Source organism: Panthera onca, chromosome D2 (genome assembly GCF_046562875.1).
Source record: "Panthera onca isolate mPanOnc1 chromosome D2, mPanOnc1 haplotype 2, whole genome shotgun sequence".
In the NCBI taxonomy this organism is placed as follows: Eukaryota; Metazoa; Chordata; class Mammalia; order Carnivora; family Felidae; genus Panthera; species Panthera onca.
The window spans coordinates 26,470,187-26,489,964 of NC_138349.1; the positions used below are offsets into that span (position 1 = coordinate 26,470,187).

A 19,778-nucleotide genomic window follows, 5' to 3' on the forward strand; every position below is an offset into this window, starting at 1 on the left:
CAGGCTCCAGGCCCTGAGCTGTCAGCACACAGACCGATGCGGGGCTCAAACTCATGAACTGCAGGATCATGACCTGAGCTGAAGTCGGTTGCTTAACCGACTGAGCCACCCAGGCGTCCTTGTTGTTCATACTTTTAAATCACAGGGTGCTGTTCTTCTGGCATAAAGTGATAAATAAAGTGTATCCCTCCTTAGGGTGTTCCTTAGAGAAAATATTCAGATAAATTAGTAGATTAATGGCTGAAGTTTATGAAAACAAAAACTAATATTACTTAAATGATCTTTGCTTTTTTAAAATCTAGTCCCCAATTTTTCTGTTGTGTCTGTATAGGAGTGGTATTTGAATATCAGTTTTTAGGACTCCATTTCATAAATTAGAAAGTTCTTACCTATATGTATATATTATATCACCAGGCATACTTTTTATTGAAGGATAGAGACAAAGACAGGTCTTGGCATTATGTTTTTTAAATAACAGCTTTATAGAAATATAGTTCACATACCATTCAATTCACCCTTTTAAAGTGTACAATTCAGTGGTTTTAGGATAGTCAGAGTTGTGCGACCAATACCACTGTCTAATTTTAGAACACTTTTATTACCCCCAAAAGAAACCCAGTTCTCAGTTAAATATTGTCTCTATTCTTTACAGGGCCCTGTGCTAGGTTTTGGGAAGTTAGTAAATCCTGGCCACAAAGGTTATAATCTAGTGAATAAGAGAACTACCCATATATTTTATATATGTGACAAAATATACTACATGCCAAAATAATATTTGAATATTCAAACCTCTTACATGGATTACAACTTTATAATCTCTTTCACTAAGTACAAAAGTAATCTGAGACCCAGAAACATCACTGTCAGATAGTTCTGTGGCATAGCCGGAATAGTTTCTTGAAGAAATCACTTGAGATTGTTGCATCTTGAAAAATTAGAGATAACTGAGGAGGACATTTCAGGTATAGGGAACAGCATAAACAAAGCCTCAGGGCACCTTTAGGAAATAGCAAGTAGTTCATTTTGATTATTAGAGCAAAAGCTGCATGATGTGGATCAACGTGAGATAAAAGTGATTTTGGAAAGATGGTAAAAAGCTTTGAACTCCTGGAACATACAGAAACATGTGTTAGTTTGGGTAGGTAGGGAGGAATGTCTAAAGGTTATTAATATTAAGTAGGAAAGCAACATGGGCTTTAGGAGTTTGAGCTTTAGGACAGTGCTTCTTAAATTATCAGTGATGAGGGACCAGGTTTTTTTTTTTGTTTTAATTCCAATCTTGTCAAAGTATACGTTTATAAAATATAATAAAAATGAATTACTAGGAAAATGAGGAGATGTGTAAGTTTACTTTTTTTTTTTTAATGTATGTTTTTTGAGAGAGAGCGTGAGATTTCTAACCGACTGAGCCACCCAGGCACCCACCCCTACATTTTTTATTATTACATTCAACAAATGTAAAATTTTCACATTTGCTATAAAAGTTTCTAAATACTTGCGATTTCTGTATGTGTCATGTCATGGGTTAGTAACGACTATTCACAGGCCAGCATTCGTCTGTAGATTACATACCACTCTTTGGGTAACACTACTTGAAAGCAGTCAATCTGGCCATTACTGTGCAGGCAGAGCAATTCATAGGTGATTGCTAAGAGTTAATGAGTTAATAAGGACCTGGACAAATTGTTAGCAGTATGAAATGGATGATCTGGATTCCATAGACATTTGAAAATTTAAATTAAGGCACATGAGATAATATGGATTTGAGGGAGAGGAAAGAGTAAAAAGATATTAACTAGATTTTAGGCTTGAGTGGTAAAATGAGAATGCCAAAAGCAGAAATAGAAACTAATTTGGGAAGAAAGACACTAAATTAGATTTTCAGCAGAAATCCACACTGTAGCATATTTTTATTAAGTAAACATACACACATAGTCACTCACAGAGAGACATTGGTTCATAATCTAAATTTGCACTCTCAAAAAAGCACTTGTAACTTCTTTTCTTTGATTGCAACAGACTTTGAGTATATGATTACACAAACCCATAACCAAAATATACCCAAGGTTTTGTACTCGTATCTTTAGTCTCATTTGTTGTTGCAGTAACTGTTGTTGGGCCCTTGGCCAGGAAATTGTGACTCGTAGGTGGGGGGAGGAGCTAGGGATAAAGTTCACCATCGCCAAAGAAACTCTATTCCAAATGGATTTGTGCGGGGCAACAGTGATATCCAATGACAAGTTAAATTAGACACAGAAGAGTTTTCTCCAACACTGTCTCAGAAGATACGTGTTGTTAGAGGGACTTGATTCAGACCAGAACAGTCTTTTTGAAGTTAGGTTCAAGTTACACAAAAATAAATTGTACTAGGGACTTGAAGAAGAATTTTGTTATGTGACTTCAAGAACTAATTGACTCATAGTTTCACACATTGCAGAACGGCAACCAGTGACAGATGAGGTAATGCTGCTTTGAATTATGAGTTAAATCTCAAAACCACTAAGAGTTTGCTATTTACAAAATTCCAAATTTAGTAAATTGCATGTTCACGTTCCTTAACCATGAGGATATTAGATCTCTGTTCTTAAAGCAATTAGTCTTATTTCTTATGGTTAATATCTATATTTACTTGGATAGAATTTCTTTAAGTTTTATGCCTTATTGTAGTGGAATATGATGATAAAAGCTGTTATTTGTGTTTCTGTTGAAATCTGTGCCTGGTTTTGTAGTGCTCCTATGTGTTCTTTCCTAAAGATCATTTCTCTTGTTAATGCTCAAATCTGTATCTTGCAAATGCCTTACTATGTAGGAATTTCTGCCTCATAATTGCATTGTAAGGTTGGATGCTTAGGTCAGTCACACTTTCTAGAATGGAGAGTTTGTGTTTTATTTAAAGCAAGCTTTGGAAAGTTAATTTCACAACTGTATTCACATTCTTGAAGTGGAGCTCTACAGTGGAGTGTGTTCCACTGGTTAATAATTTAGAAAAGTGACACAAGTAAATTGACATTGGCAAAGATAGAGTCAAGGTCCTGGGACCAATAGAAATTTTTGAGTTCTCTAAGCAGGTATTATCTTTTTGTTATAAATATATGGTGGGACAGTGACCCAGTCTTTTAACTGATACAATACCTAATACTTTGTTTGGTTACAGTAATAAAGAATAGTGATTAGTTTGAGGCCAAGAGATTGTTTCTCTTGAAGACTGTATCCTGGAGACATGATATTTCTGGCTGTAGGCTGTCTCTCTTCTGAAGTCAGTGCATACTTTGAGCATTTGGTTGTTTATGATCTTTGTAAATCTTAGCATATATATTATTATAGTTTTCTTTGATCCACCTGTTCCCTTTTGTCATTATAACTTTACTTAATACACTTTAGATATTTGCACATGAATTAGATTTAATTCCCTATTGCCTTTTCCTCCCATGTTTTTATAGCATAAGTTAGGGAAAGAAGAGATGAAAATCTATGTGAAGTTTTTCTTTTGTTTCATAATAGAAATGAGAAGGGGAGACAGAAGTGATGGTTTCTTTCTTAAATTCAGGAATTGTTTCTGTGAATGAGGTTACTTATTTTGAATGAAAAAGGAAAGATAAAAGGGGTATTTGGTGGAAGATCTTCATAGGACATCTTATTTCCTAAGATTAGGCATCTAAAAAGTCTTTTCTCACTCAGGCTACTCCCTCAAGAACAGCTTTGGGAATATGTCACATAGTGGTACCAGCCTTGTACCAGGCTTTCAACAAATGTGCTGATTGAATAAAGTGACAAGTTAATCAAAGAGGAAAGAGTGCAATTTGATGGATATTTAGCAGTGATTATTTTGGCAAAACAATAGATTTTAATATTCCCAATATATGTGATTCCAAGAGTTTGTATGGATAATCCTTAATGGGCATTATGATCTTCGTATCCTTAAAAAAATGTGATGAGGAGTACAGGCTTAATTTTTCTTCTGACCAAGAAAGAAACTGTGGTAAGCTATTTTGCTGGGTCTGTTGGTAGTTTCTTTCTACGTTTAGCACTGATTGAACGATATTAGCAAAGTCTGGGTTTTTCCCTGTGATTTTAGCTCTGTCTGAAACCGGCTCACATCATTCTTCTATCAGAAACAAAGCTGTTTCTTTTATTATGTGTCCCAACGTATATCCCTCCTGGGTTGTATCACAAGGAAGAATAATCTTCCCAGTCCGTTCCTGCCTGAATTCCCATAGAATATTTTAGGCATGTCAGCTGTTTGGGCTCTGATCAAGGATTTGATGCAGTTGGCCTCTGGCCTGAACGGAGAGTGTGTTTGAAAAGCTTAAGCTTCAGTGGCAACATTTGGTTTCCAGAGTTAGAATCATTACTTTGTGTCTTCTCCCTCTTGTGCTGCCTTCAGAAGGATTTATGTAACTGGGAAAAGGTGATGATAAAGTAGATGCTTTTATTAGTAAAAGCAGGGTGACATTTGATGAAGTGGTGGAAGGGTCTTGGTGATATATTTGTGGTTATGGGGGTGTTTAAAAAATTTGGATGGGGGGCGCCTGGGTGGCTCGGTCGGTTAAGCGTCCGACTAAGGCTCAGGTCATGATCTCACGGTCCGTGGGTTCGAGCCCCGCGTCGGGCTCTGTGCTGACAGCTCAGAGCCTGGAGCCTGTTTCAGATTCTGCGTCTCCCTCTCTCTGTGACCCTCCCCCGTTCATGCTCTGTCTCTCTCTGTCTCAAAAATAAATAAACGTTAAAAAAAAAAAATTAAAAAAAAAATTTGGATGGGTGTCATTTATCTTGTAGTTCCTTGTATCTTTCAGCTACCCACTAGTCGTCTGTCCCCCTCCTATCCATAAGAAAGGACCTATATTAAGGCAACTTAAAATAGGAAGCCAGAGCACCAAACAGGTCTAATTAAGGGAAAAGAAGCCCCAAGAAAAGGGAAAAAAAAAAATACGTATCTGCAGAGGAAGCCAAAAATGCAAAGGACTAGTTTTAGATATACATCATGTGCAAAGAACATTTTTACAATAATTTAGGGTAAGAGATGAATTATTAATAGGCCTGATAGGTACTTTTTATATAAAACATGGTTCACCATAAAAACTTTTTATATAAAAGCCAAAAATGCAAAGGACTAGTTTTAGATATACATCATGTGCAAAGAACATTTTTACAATAATTTAGGGTAAGAGATGAATTATTAATAGCCCTGATAGGTACTTTTTATATAAAACATGGTTCACCATTGGTCAGTGGCAAAACTAATATACAGCACTCAGTATTACCTAGATTCTAAACAATGACTTTCATATACAACTCATCTGTACTTAGTAGATAAAGTAGTTAAAGCATAATTGATGTACATAATCCCATTAGAGAAATAGAGTGTTAATCTACAGTGTTACAGAGATAAGGAGCTAAATACCAATACTGGCATTAATTCTCAGGATTTAGTTCTCAGGAACTAAGGGTTTTATAGAGCTGCATTTAGAATTCATATATATACGTTCTGAGATGAGAGGAAAAGTTCTCTGTTAAAATTTAAAATAGTAATATATGAGTTGCTGAAGAGTAAAAAAAAAATCATGGGGTACATGGGTGGCTCAGTTTGTTAAGTGTATGACTCTTGGTTTCGGCTCAGGTCATGATCTCACAGTTTCGTGGGTTTAAGCCCTGCATCGGGCTCTGTGCTGGCAGTATGGAGTCTGCTTGGGATTCTCTCTCTCTCCCTCTCTTTCTGTCCCTCTCCCACTCACGCTGCCTCTGTCTCTCTCAAAATAAATAAACTTAAAAAATTTTTTTAATTCAAAATATCACTGCCTAAAATTGGTTCCCAAACTCTTCAGTATCCCATCAGTTAAAATGCAGAACATTCATCCCTTCCTGTACTCTTGTCCTTACTTATATGTAGTAGAAAACATACGTAAATTCAACATTTTTAAGTGATGAAGTATCAGTAGAAGATCTAGTATCTTCTTTTTGTGCCCAGTGGAGTCTTTTGTATCCCCTGGTACAGTCTCTCCTCTTGGGAGATTATTGACCTATACGTCATTAATAGGGGAGCCCAGACCAGGCATCTTTATTTTTATCAATTTTTCTAGGTGATTTGTAGCATTCTTATTTCTCACAGTTACTTATAAAATGAAGGCAAAGAAAAGGTTTGATAATAAGAGGCTATCAAGCTGGGGATCAGATGGAAAGGATTTTTTTATTTTCAGAAATGATTAGAACTTACCCCAGAATATCATCATGGTGATTGATGATTTACCATGCTATTACAGTTTTTTCCCTGTGTCTTCAAAAATGATTTCTGAAATTTGAAACTGATTATTTCATTTCCTCAAAATCTGTAATTTGTCCTTGTCTGCCCAATAAAGTCCATACTTTAACGTGGCATACAGAATCTTCGTGATTTTGATTCCTAACCTTTTAGCTTTTTTTTTTTTTTTAATATTTATTTAGTTATTTTGAGGTAGAGAGCAAGAGCGGGGGAAGGGCAAAGGGAGAGGGAGAATCCCAAGCTGGTTCCACAGGGTCAGCCTAGAGCCCAATGCGTGGCTCAGTCTCATCAACCATGAGATCTTGACCTGAGCCTAAATCAAGAATCTGATGCTTAACCTGCTGCTCCACCTAGGTACCTCTAGTTTCATAGCTTTTATTGCCCTTTCCCTCCTACCCCTGACCTTCTGGAAAACCTCCTTTTGCAAAAACAAACGGAAAAGCAAAACCAAAGCAAACTCCCTCAACTCCAGCCACTGTAAATGTTTTTATAGTTCACTATAAACCTTGTCCTGGCCTGATTAATCTGCCTGGATTGCCTTTCTTGCTTTGTCCAAATGGAAAACTTCTACTGATTGCTTAAGATTCAGCTCAGACATCTCTTCTGGTCCCCAAAGAACTGGTGCTGTCTCTCCTCTGTCTTATTGTATAGCAATTATTGAATTGCTAAAATTATTTGTGTATAAGTCTTTCTCCTGCTAGGCTGAATTTCCTCAAGGATAGAGATTGCAAATTAAAATAGAGGTTCCATGAGGGCAGGTACTCTTTTGTTCACTGTGTATCATGTACCTTGTTGGGGATAAAGTAGGCATTCAATATTGGAATGAATCTATATATATTTATATCTTTAGTATCTGGCACATGGTAGGCTTTAAATGAGCCTCTGCTTATTAAATAAATTACAAATGAATGAGTGAATGTATTATAAAATCTCAGGCATAAACTTATCTTGGTGGGTCAGACTTAGAAAAGGAGAAATCTTCTCTGAAATCTTCACGTGGCATTGTTAACACCAAGACACAATAAGAAAATACATGTTTTTCCATATACTACCTGATTTCACTTATGGTATAAGAAAGACTTGAATAATTTTTTTTATGAATCTAAGTATTGGTGTTTAAGTGAAGAAAAAATCTAGAAAGATAGCCAAATAATTTCATTAAATTAGGAATTTTTTTTTGGTTTGTCTCAGTATTAATTGAGATATTATTTTTTGTTCCTTGTTTTAGGGTGTTTGTGAACCGAAGTTTAGCCATGGAAAAAATAAAGTGTTTTGGTTTTGATATGGATTACACACTTGCTGGTGAGTAGCACTTTTTGATTGCTTAAGAACTTCTGGTTTAGACATAACACAGTGGGTCTACAGCAGGCAATTAATAAACACTCCTTGATTTAATCATATATTTAGCTACCAGAAGCTCTTGTTATCAAAGCTCTTTCCATTGATATTTATGACTATTGAAATTACCAGTTATCCTTGAGATTTAGATGGTAAAGATAAGTAGAGCTAAATTACTTTAGATACCCTGGTAAGAAATAATGCAGTGACATTATACATTAATGTGTATATTAGGGCACTTTTGGCTTTTACTTTATTGAACTATTCTTCACGGATGGAATTTTGTATCTTTTGCTCTACCTAAGGAAAACTTTTATCAGCTAAAATGTTTAATGTTATTCTTAAGACAAATGGATTGCAAATATGCTATGTAAAGACTTTTTTAAAAATTAGAGCTGTTCGCTTTGTTCATTATCAGATAGACTTTAAACACAGCACTGTGCTGTTTCTCCCTTCCTGTCTCTGATATATATTTAAAATAATCAATGTATTAGTCATTAGTTGCAAGATCTTTTCAGAACTTAGGATGTTTTTATTGAAATATTTGCATCTGGTGAAAATGTCATTTAATTTAAGAAGTAGTAGGGGTGGAGGACTGAGTTGAGTGCATATTCATATATGTATGTGCATGCATGTGTGTACTGCCATGATGACACCTGGAAAAGAATCTTTCAGAAATTTTCTCTAAAAAATACTGTCTTTATGCAAAAATCTTAAAATATATAAATTCACTTATCTTCAGAAACCTTTCATATAACAGTATTAGAAAACTGAGTTCCATCTCATATCTCAATTTGATGTTCAGTTTAGGCTAGTAAATGAATAATAATAAATACATGTTATAATACTATAATAATGCAAAAATGAACACATGCAGTTTATAGGTAATTGACACATAGATGTGGCCATGACATCTACCAGACAACTTATATATTAAAAATATACACTGACTTGGTTTGAATTTTCCTTTCTTTCCTTTATACTCTTTGTTATTTATTTGATTTTCTATTGCCTTACAGTTGTTTTTACAGCATTTTTATTCTTTTATATTTTTTAATTAGACACAGACATTTTTAGGAGCACTTGTCAGAAAGCAGGTGGAAATACTGTACTTTCTAAGGGTAGATCTTTCTGTCCAAATTGGGAGAAAATCCTACAATCTCTCCCCTTTCTAGAATTTTACCTTTCAAGGGAAAGGAATGGCGAGATATTACCTAAAACAGAGATAGAAGTTAATGGGATCAAAAGTGACAGATTTTTTTCCCCCTTGGTTATTAAGACAGTCTCAATGTATTGAAATAGTTTTGATTTCAATTTGATTTATTGAAAACCTGTAGGTTCCAGACACGTTTTGTTACTGAGCTTTGAGATAATATAGTTATTCCCACAGAATATTGAAAAAACAAATTTTCTTGTTTAATGAAGAAGTTACTGAATCTTAGTCTCTAAACTTTAAAGATACCTTATAATTTCTTCTTTTTATTTGCTTTTTTGTTTTTTTTTGTAATCCGACTTCATATTTTAATGCTTACTCTTACTGTAGACACTAATATATTTATATATAAAGATAATATGAATTATTAACAATTATTAAGTGCTTATTATGTGCTGAGCCCTATTCTAAATGTTCTATATAGATTATCTCATTTAATACATGGATTATCTCATTCACATAATTTACTTAATATTACAAAAACCCTACGAGGCAGATACTGCTATTGTCTTCATTTTACAGATGATAAGACATTAAGGACTTTGTCCAAGGAAGTTTAGCTGTGATATACCTGAACTGAGATTCAAACCTAAGCATACATTTATATGTGTGAGTGCGTGTACACACACACCTGTTTATGTATATGATAAGTTTAAATTAATCATTTTGAATAATGACAGTTTATAGTGAGGTATAATTTCAAAGTGCTAATGAGCTCCTCACCTTAAACAAACAAACCAGGAATTAAGCCCTCAAAAGGACTACTTTAAGTAGTCCCCCTTGAGAGACTGTACATCATTTCAGTAGTTCAATGTTGGATGAAAAACATTGTTAGTCTTATGGTGCTGCCTTCATAAAGCACATAGGGAAACAAGTTTATTGGCTTTATACTGTCACCTGTTTTCCAGAATGGTATACATTAAATTTATCTGAGAATAACTTGTTATTTAAAAAAACCTCACACCCTTGAAGTGCTAAGGACTTTTCACCAGAACAACGTGCCATGAAGTATGGAGACAAGATTAAAAGAAGTGTTTTTTGAAAGCTTTGAGTATTTTGGGATAAACATCATTGGAATAAGTGTAATAGCCTCACAGGATAAGTTCTTGGAAAGGATCTGTATTCTTTCTGAAACCTCATCTGAGACATTGTCTTCTCTGTAGTCCTGACACCTTAGTACATCATTTCCTGAGAGCAATTTATATATCATTTGCAGCTCTTGTTTGCTTGCCTGTCTCCCCATTGGCTTGTGAGTTCTTCAAGGGCAAGGGCTTTCTTTTTCACGTTTATATCCGATGTGTTGCCAAACTTGGCATGTAGTAGGTGCCCAGTAAAAATATATATTGAATGAACAATTTGGGTACGTAGGTTTTAATATGTCAGTTTAAGAATCACTGTACTTTATTAAAATAAAAACTTAAATAAATTAAAAAACTTAAAAAAAAAAAAGACCTAAATTTGAGATCTGAAACCATAAAAATCCTAGAAGAGAGCACAGGCAGTAATTTCTCTGACATTGGCCTTAGCAACATTTTTCTAGATAGGTCCCCTGAGGCAAGGGAAACAAAAGGAAAAATACACTATGAGGATTACGTCAAAATAAAAAGCTTCTGCACAGCGAAGAAAACAGTCAACAAAACTAAAAGGCACCTACTAGATGGGAGAAGATATTTCCAAATGACATCTGATAAAGGGTTAGTATCCAAAATATATAAAGAACTTATAAAACCCAACATCTAAAACACAAATAATCTACACTTGATTTTAGCCAAAAGGCCGAGAAGCGATAAAAACACAAATAATCTAATTTAAAATGGGCAGAAGACATGAACAACCATTTCTCCAAAGGCATACAGGTAACCAACAGACCCATGAAAAGATGCTTAACATACTCATCACCAAGGATATGGAAATCAAAACTACAGTGACATATTACCTCACACCTGTCAAAATGGCTAAAACAAAAAACACAGAAACAACAGGTGTTGGCGAGGATGTGGAGAAAAAGGATCCCCCCTGTGCATTGGTGTAATGCAAACCTGTGCAGCCAATGTGGAAAATAGTATGAAGGTTCCTCAAACTTAAAATCCAGGAATTACACTACTAGATATTTACCCAAAGAATACAAAAACACTAATTCAAAGGATACATGCACCTCTATGTTTATAGCAGCATTATTTATAATAGCCAAATTATGAAAAGCAGCCCAAGTGTCCATCGACTGATGAATGGAAAAAGAAGATGTGGTATGTGTATATGTGTGTGTATACACACACACACACACACACACACACACATACACACACAATGGAATATTATTCAGTCATCATAAAGAATGAAATATTGCCATTTGCAATGACATGGATGGAGCTAGAGCATATAATGCTAAGTGAAATAAGTCAGAGAAAGACAAATACCATAGGATTTCACTCATGTGGAATTTAAGAAACAAATGAGCAAAGGAAAAACAAACAAACCAAGAAACAGACTTTTACCTTTAGAGAACAAACTGATGGTTGCCAGAGGAGAGGAGGATAAAGGAAGGGACGGGTAAAATAGGGGATGGAGATTAGGGACTGCACTTGTTATGAGCACTGGGTGATTAAAATAAAAACTTAAAATTAATTAATTAAAAACTAAAAAAAAAAAAATCACAGTATTTGTTTACCCAGTATAAAAATATGCACTATTCAAGTGGAATACTTTTTTTTCTTTTTCAAAGATTTTATTACAGGTCTTTACAGGGCAAAATCCAAACTCCAGGTTCAGCTGCCCAGGAGAGGAGACCCTGTTATGTTGTGGGTGCCAGCTGCAGCACAGCAGGCAGCTCTGGCTTCCCACCCTTCTGTTCCGAGATGGGGGTGGTGGGATGGATCTCATCTTTGGGTTCCACAGTGCTCACATGATCTGGCAGGGGCTTCTTAGGGCCGGCCATTCTTACCACTTGGGTCCCAGGGAAGCATGATCTTCACTTTGATGCCCAGCACACCTTGTCTGAGCAGCACAGGGCACACAGCAGTGTCAAGGTAGTAGTTAACAGGGTCCCCACTTTGAATCATCAGGCCATCCACAAACTTCATGGATTAGCCCACTGTCCTTGGAGCTTCCCAGACACCATGACCTCACAGCCTTTGGTTCCACTCACCATGATGAATCGCAGCACACCATAGCAGTCCCTCCACACAAGGAGGCCTCCTAGGAGTTTGTAATACAGAGACTGCCTGGGCAATGGCACATAGACCTCTTGTGGCCACTTTTTCAGCATAATGCTCTACATTGCCCTCAGGGAAACCAAATCTTTTCTGAACCACAGCAGCCGATTCTCGGATCCGCCAGCCCTTCTCACCCAGAACATTCTGTGTCCTGGTGGCCAGGATAATGATTTTTTGTCCTGGTTGATGTAACTTGGACCTCAACCCCAGAGTAGCCATCTTCAGCCAGCTCCCAAGTGAGAAATTCATTCAGTTCAGCTTTGAAGATGCCATCAGCAATAGACTTCCTCTTCTTGGAAATTTGCACCATCTTGCTGCTGCACACTGCTGAAAGGAAAGACCAAGTGGAATACTTTTAAATATGAACTTATGTTTTTAATTTTAAAATAATAGTAAGTTACATATGATAAAACACATGCATTTTAGGTATATAGATTTAGTTCGACAAAATGTATACATGTGTAACTACTACCACAATTAGGATAAAGGATATTTCCATCACTCCAAAAAGTTCCCTCATTGCCTCTTTGAAGTCAGTTCTCCCTTCTACCCTGCCATTTGCCTCAGGGCTTTTCATCATTGTAGATTAATTTTGCCCTTTTCAGAATTTCATATAAATGGAGTCATACAGTATATACTCTTGTGTCTGGCCTCTTTTGCTCAACATAATGTTTTTGTGATGCATTGATGATGTTTTTTGTCTGTCAGTAAGCAGTTCATTCTTCCTTTTTTCTTACCCTCAACATTTTAAAACTTTATTTTGAAATAATTTTAGACTTATGAAAGAGCTGCAAAAATAATAGTTGGCTTCTATTCTCTTCTTGTAAAAAAGATTTTCTAAAGTTTATTTATTTTTGAGAGAGAGACCGAGAGAGAGAGAGCGCAAGCGCAAGCAGGAGAGGGCCAGAGAGAGAGAAGGAGACACAGAAACCGAACGAAGCTGGCTCCAGGCTCTGAGCGGTCAGCACAGAGCCTGATGTGAGTCTCGAAGCCATGAACTGTGAGATCATGACCTGAGCCAAAGTTAGATGCTCAACCAACTGAGACACCCAGGCACCCCTTCTCTTTTTTTTTTTGTTAATGTTTTGTTTTGTTTTGTTTTGTTTTGAGAGAGCAAGCGAGCAGGGAGGGGCAGAGAGAGAGGGAGACAGAGAATCCAAAGCAGGCAGGCTCTTCACTGCCACCACAAAGCCCAACATCAGGCTCAAACCCATGAACTGTGAGATCATGATGTAGGCTGAAGTTGGATGTTCAACTGACTGAGCCACCCAGATGCCCCAGCCTCTATTCTCTTCTGATGGTGACCTCTTATTTAATATAGTTGACCACAGTACAATTATAAGAACTAAGAAATTAACATTAGTACAATACTACTAATTGAAATATAGCCTTTATTCAGTTTTTGCAAAATTTCCCACTAATATTCTTTAACCCAGTCTAAGATCCCACATTGCATTTGGTTCTCATTTTTCCTTAGTGTCTTCTGTGACAGTCCCGTCTTTCATTATTGTGACACTTTTGGTTAGATACTTTTGTAGAATCTTCTACAATTTGGGTTTGTCTGATGTTTTTTCACATGATGTATTATGCACATTTGTGAAGAATACTACAGAAATGGTGTATTCTTTTCAGACCATAATACCAGTAAGTCTTATTACTAGTGATTTTAACCCGTCAGCATTATAAAATTATCCTGTTTCTCTTTAAACTTTACTTTTTTTGGAGGAGGAAGCCAAGTAGTAGTCCATTGCATGTGCATAGGTTTTCCCTGCTATCGGAAGTAGAGTGTTCTCTGAAACTATTTGTAAGCTGAAATGTCGTAAAGCGAAGAAACAGTTACCCTTAACTTATATGGAAGAAAATTGGGGGCATTTCCAGATCCTCAAAGTAACTGTTCTTAGGCTTTTCTGATACTGTAAAACACATGTTGCTAATGAATACACAAAATAAATTGAGCTAAAGCACAGTAGCTTACAGACACAATTGAAAGTCATGGTGGCTTGATGCTAAGATATTAAGTCACAGGGAAGGAGTGTCACGGAGCCACTCTTGGTGCTTGTGGTATGAACTGCCTCTGCAAGGGCTGGCTGCAAAACAAATGCTGAATGCCAGTTTTGCTTTTCGCTTTTTTCATAAAAGCAAAAATCCTCTTCAGATTTATTTCAGTTAGCAAAAACAGGTACAAATATAGGTCCTTTGTCAAGGTTAAGTGGCATAACTTGAACTTTCAAAAAGTAGGGGATACCTGTATGCAATTTGTTTATTCATTTATGTGTTGATGGACGTTTGAGTCGTTTCATTTTGGGCTACTGTGAATAAAACTGCTACGAACAGTAGTATACTACAAGTCTTTTTGTGGGTGTATATTCTTATTTCCTCTGGGTAAATACCTAGGAGTACAATTGCCAGATTATATGTTTACCTTATAGGAAACAAACAAATGGTTTTTCAAAGTAGTCGTGCCATTTTAAAGTCTCACCCAGGAAACATGAGAATTCTGCTTGCTCCAAGCTTTTTTTATGTTTGATATTGTCTGTCCTTTGAATTTTAGCCATTCAGATGAACGTGTAGTGTTATCACTGTGATTTTACTTTGTATTTCCTGATAAATAGTGATGTTGAAAATCTTCATGTGGTTATTGGCTACTTAATTTCTTTTGTGAAGTGCCTATTCAGATGCCTATCTTTTAATTGGGTTGTTTGTCCTTTTATTTTTATTTTTAAATTTTTTTAAAAAGGCAGTCTTTTTTTTTTTTTTTTTTTTTAAGTTTATTTTGAGAGAGAGAGCGTGCACGCCAGCAAGGGAGGGGCGGGTGGGGGAGGAGAATCCCAAGCAGGCTCCACACTGTCAGTGCAGAGCTTGTTGTGGGGCTTGAACCCATGAACCGTGAGATCATGACCTGAGCTGAAGTCAGGAGTCGGACACTTAACCAACTGAGTCACCCAGGTGCCCCAGGTTGTTTTTTTGTTGAGTTGTAGAAGTTCTTTTTTTTTTTTTTTTTTTTTAAGTTTATGCATTTATTTTTGAGAGAGTGAAACCGTGCAGCAGGGGAAGGGCAGAGAGAAGAGAGAGGTAAAGAGAGAATCTTAAGCCGACTCTACACTCAGTGCAGAGCCTGATGTCAGGTCCAAACTCACAAATCATGAGATCATGACCTGAGCCAGAATCAACTGAGCCACCCAGCACCCCAAGAGGATTTCTTGACCAGTTTGTAGAGAATTGACATCTTAACTGCATTGAGTCTTCGAGTCCAGGAACATGATACATTGTGCCATTTACCTAATCTTCTTTAGTATCTCTTAGCAATATTTCATCTTTTTTGGTATAAAGGTCTTATACATTTTTATCTGTTAAGTATTTCCTATTTTTTATGTAGTTGTAAATGGTGTTTGAAATTTCATTTTCTATTAGTTTGTTGCTGGCATTTAGAAATAACAGCTCATTTTTGTATATTGTCTTTGAATCCTGTAACTTTCTAAATTCACTTATTCTAGTAGTTCTTTTATACACTTCTTAGAGTTATCTACATATATAATCAGATTATCTGCAAATCACTTTTATTTCTAATCTTTATATCTTACTAAAAATTTTTTTTTGCCTTCTTGCACTAAAACCTTAGTACTATGTTGAATAGAGGTGTTGAGAATGGACCTCTTTACTGTATTCTTGATCTTAGGGAGAGAGAATGTTCAGTTTTTCACCATTAAGTATAATATTAGTTGTAGGTTTTTTGTAAATGCTTTTTATCGGTTGGAAAGTTTCTTTTTATTCTTAGTTTTCTGGGAGTTTTAACATGAGTGATAAATTTCATCAAATGTTTTTCTGCCTCTGTTGAGAAGATCCAAGGATGAATTACACTGAATGATTTCTGAATGTTAAACCAACTTTGCATTCCTGGAGTAAATACCACTTGGTTAAGTACTATTCTATGTATTGGCAAATTTGATTTGCTGCTATTTTGTTGAGGATTTTTGCGTTTTGTCCATGAGGAGCATTGGTTTATAGTTGTCTTGTAATGTCTCTTGAATTTTGGTTTTGGTATAATTCTGGCCTCATAAAATGAGTTTGGGAATTGTTCCCCTTTACTATTTCTCAAAGTTTGGGTAGAATTGACATTATTTTTTCCTTAAGTATTTGATAGAATTAATAGTAAAACTGTCTGGGCCAGGAGTTATTTTTGTGGGAATGTTTTTAAATTATGCATTCAACTTTTAAACATAGGGCTAGTCAGAGTTTCTGTTTCTTCTTAAATCAGTTTTGATAGTTTGTGTCCATTTCACTGAGTTTTAAATTTATTGGCATAATATTCATTATATTTTTATTATTCTTTTGATATCTGTAAGATCTGTAGTACTGTTGTATTTTTCATTCCTGATACTGGTAATTTGTGTCTTTTTTTTTTTTTCTTCAGTCTAGCAAGAGGTTTATCAGTTTTACTGATTTCTTTTTTCTCCTGCTAAGAACTTACCAGCTTTCAGTTTTAGTGAATGCATGAGAATGAGGGAGATTTAATTTTAAGGTGATTTTTAAAGGAATTGTTACTATTTAAAAATTTTTCTAAGTTTATTTATTTATTTTGAGAGAGAGCAAGAGAGCGAGAAGGGGAGGGGCAGAGAGAGAGGGAGATACAGAGTCGAAGCAGACTCCAGGCTCTGAGCTGTCAGCATAGAGCCTGACTCTGGGCTTGAACTCACAGACCACAAGATCATGCATGACCTGAGCCGAAGTGGGATGCTTAGCTGACTGAACCACCCAGGCGCCCCGGGTTGGTTGGTTGGTTGGTTGTTTAAATAGAAATAATTGCCTGACTTTTGTTACTTTTAGAAAATTTTATGATTTTGCTTGTAGTTTGGTACATTTATTTCCCTGAAAGAAATGTGTCATAGAGTGTTCAGTAGCATAATCCATTCTGATGGGAACCTCATTATCTTCATCTCATCTGAATGCAAGCTTTCGTAGATCTTGTTTATCATCAGCTGTCCTTGTAATTAAAGCAAGCTATACATTTTTTTAATTTTTTTTTTTTTAGCATTTTTTTTTTTTTTTTTTTTTTTTTTTTTTTTTTTTTTTGAGAGACAGAGACAGTATGAGCAGGGAAAGGAGCTCAACAGGGGCAACAATTTTTTTAATGGTTTATTTATTTTTGAGAGAGACAGAGAGAGAGACAGAGCATGAGTAGGGGTGGGGCCGAGAGAGAGGGAGACACAGAATCCGAAGCAGGCTCCAGGCTCTGAACTGTCAGCACAGAGCCTGACGTGGGCTCGAACTCACGAACAGTGAGATCATGACCTGAGCCGAAGTCGGACACTTAACCGACTGAGCCACCCAGGCACCCCACAAGCTATACATTTTTAATGTTTTTATTAGTTTATTTATAGAATTTCTATGTAAGATCGACATTTTTATATAAAATTTTTAAAACTCCCAAAATGAAGAACTTAACCTGTTGACATAAGCTGATTTTTCCTGATTGTCTTGGACCTAAATTAATTTTAATCTTGAGATCTGCCTATAAAATTAATGCCAGTATTGGTATTTAGCTCTTTATCTAATACTGTAGATTAACATTTTCTCTTACTGGGAGTATGTACGTTAATTATGCTTTAACCAGTTTGTATACCAAGTACAGAAAAGTTATATATATGAAAGTCATTGTTTAGATTCTAGATAATACTGAGTCTTTTATATTAGCTTTGCCATTCACCAGCGGTGGACTATGTTTTTTATAAAAAATGCACATGAAAAAAAATACACATGATGTGTATCAGAAACTGGTCCTTTGCATATTTTTGTCTTCCTCTGCAGATATATGTTTTTCTTTTCCCTTCTCTTAAGGTTTTTTTTCCCTCAATTAGACCTGCTGGGTGCTTTTGTTTTCTATTTTATTAAGTTGCTCTAATGTAGGTGCTTTCTAGACAACAGATTTTGTGTTTGTGGTCTTTATCTGAGAGCAATCTTTTAGCCTTTTTCTGCTGAAATGTTTCAGACAGATGGATCAGAATGATGATTGCATTTCCCAGGACAAATCAAGCCAAAAAAGATTTAGGTCTTTGGACATATGAAAGAGCAAGAAAGTTGTTTTTAACCTAGCTGTTTCCCCTCCATAGAATGAAGGGAGTAAAGTTATACTATTTGTGAATTCTGTTTCCTTGTTTTTGTTTGTATAGAGGACTGCTAAAAATGTTATATTGCTGAATTTATTTTTGTTAATAGTGGACAGAATAGTAAAAATGGAAAGCAAAGGGAGAATTGACTTTTTTTTAGGTTGTTTATTGCTTGTTCATTTTTCAAGTGGCAAACAGACATAAATGGACCTGTGGTTTCTATTGCTTTTAGTATTCTAATTACTTAGTTTTATAATATTATATCCAGAAATTTATTGCTGAGGTTTCAAATGAGAAATTATTTTCTGATTCAGTGAGTAACTTAAAGTAACTGCTATTACGTCCTCATGATTGTAGTTCACTATCTGACAGACTGCTAATCTGCAAAATGTGGTTTCTTTTACAAGCAAATGTTAGCCAATAGCTATTAAATTAGAATAATTTGGATGTAAGAAGTGATCGAAGAGTAAACGAGTCAGAATAATCCTATTTCTGTTTTGAAGGCTAAGTCCCACACATTCAGAGTTTAGGCCTAGTCTTATTTTTATCTTAACCTTAGAGACTATGAGGTTGTAGAAAAAGCAGTGTGATTGATGTTAGTCATTTAAGAAAAAGAAGGTGTGTGTGTGTTTGCGGGGGGCAGGGTGGGGGGGAAGGAGGGTAAACTGTTGGTATAAGCCTTAAAGGAAATAATGATGTATGTAAAATGATGAATGCAGTGATACCAAAGTATTGATATACCAGTCTCAAGCTATACAGGAAACTCTAAGGAATAAGGAGAAGAATATCAACCTTAAACTCATTTATATTCCTATATATTGTGGAAAAACCTGAAATGTTGGACAGATAGCAGTGGAATATTTAATCACTCCTTCGTTTTTGAATTTTCTTTGTGAGTATTACAGATGATCATGAACTTAATAGAAAGTTGAAGTTCTTTTTCTGAATAGATTTAAAATGTCAAAGTATTTGGCATCAGATTATGTTTACAGAAAAAAGAAATTAAGCACTGTTTTTAGTGAAGGGTTATTTAGCAGGATCATGGTGAAGGAATGGATTCTGAGAAAGGTTTTTATTTAAATTTAAATTTTTTCCTTTATGACAAAGGTATCACTGATATGCTTCTAATAAGTACCATGGAAATTATTTGCTTTTTAGAAACAATAAAAACTCTTTTAATGAAAGGAAGTAATTGACCTTTGCAGTTGCAAGAAAGACTTAATATGCAACAAGTTTCATGGAATTAACATCAAAATTATATATGTATAATTTTCAGAAGTCTTTACCCCAAGGGAGAGTGTATGTGTCCACGGAGGATTTAATATTTACTTAATGACCTTCACAAATATAGAATGACTCTTGGTTTACAATTATGAAGATGTATTATTTCTAGATTGGTTCATGTTTTGTTTTGTTTTGTTTTGTTTTGTTTGGGCTTCACACCCAATGTGGACTCAAATTCACAACCCAGAGACCAAGAGTAGCATGCTCTGCCAACTGAGCCAGCCAGGCACCCCTCTATGGTTCATTTAAATCATTTTGATTTTTCCTTTTTCAGTCAAGAAGTCTGCTTTTTTTTTTTTCTTATTTTTCCTTTCTTTTTATTGCCCCTGTTGAGCCCAAAGATCCAAAAAGAGGCACATTACAATTTTTTT

General features: G+C 35.5%; 1 protein-coding gene and 1 pseudogene across 7 annotated transcripts in view; one reads left to right on the forward strand and one right to left on the reverse strand.

Moving 5' to 3' along the window:
• NT5C2 (5'-nucleotidase, cytosolic II) overlaps positions 1–19,778 on the forward strand; it is a 148,973-nt gene that overhangs the window by 91,221 nt on the left and 37,974 nt on the right. For 6 of the 7 annotated variants that reach the window (XM_078434796.2, XM_078434794.2, XM_078434797.2 and 3 more), the window contains one exon: positions 7,485–7,558. In XM_078434796.2, coding sequence (XP_078290922.1) covers positions 7,485–7,558 — 74 coding nt within the window. Of the gene's footprint in view, positions 1–1,456; positions 2,461–7,484; positions 7,559–19,778 lie in introns of those variants that run through there. The other variant, XM_078434799.2, reaches the window with a different exon arrangement.
• On the reverse strand, positions 11,599–12,351 carry LOC132684959 (small ribosomal subunit protein uS3 pseudogene; annotated as a pseudogene).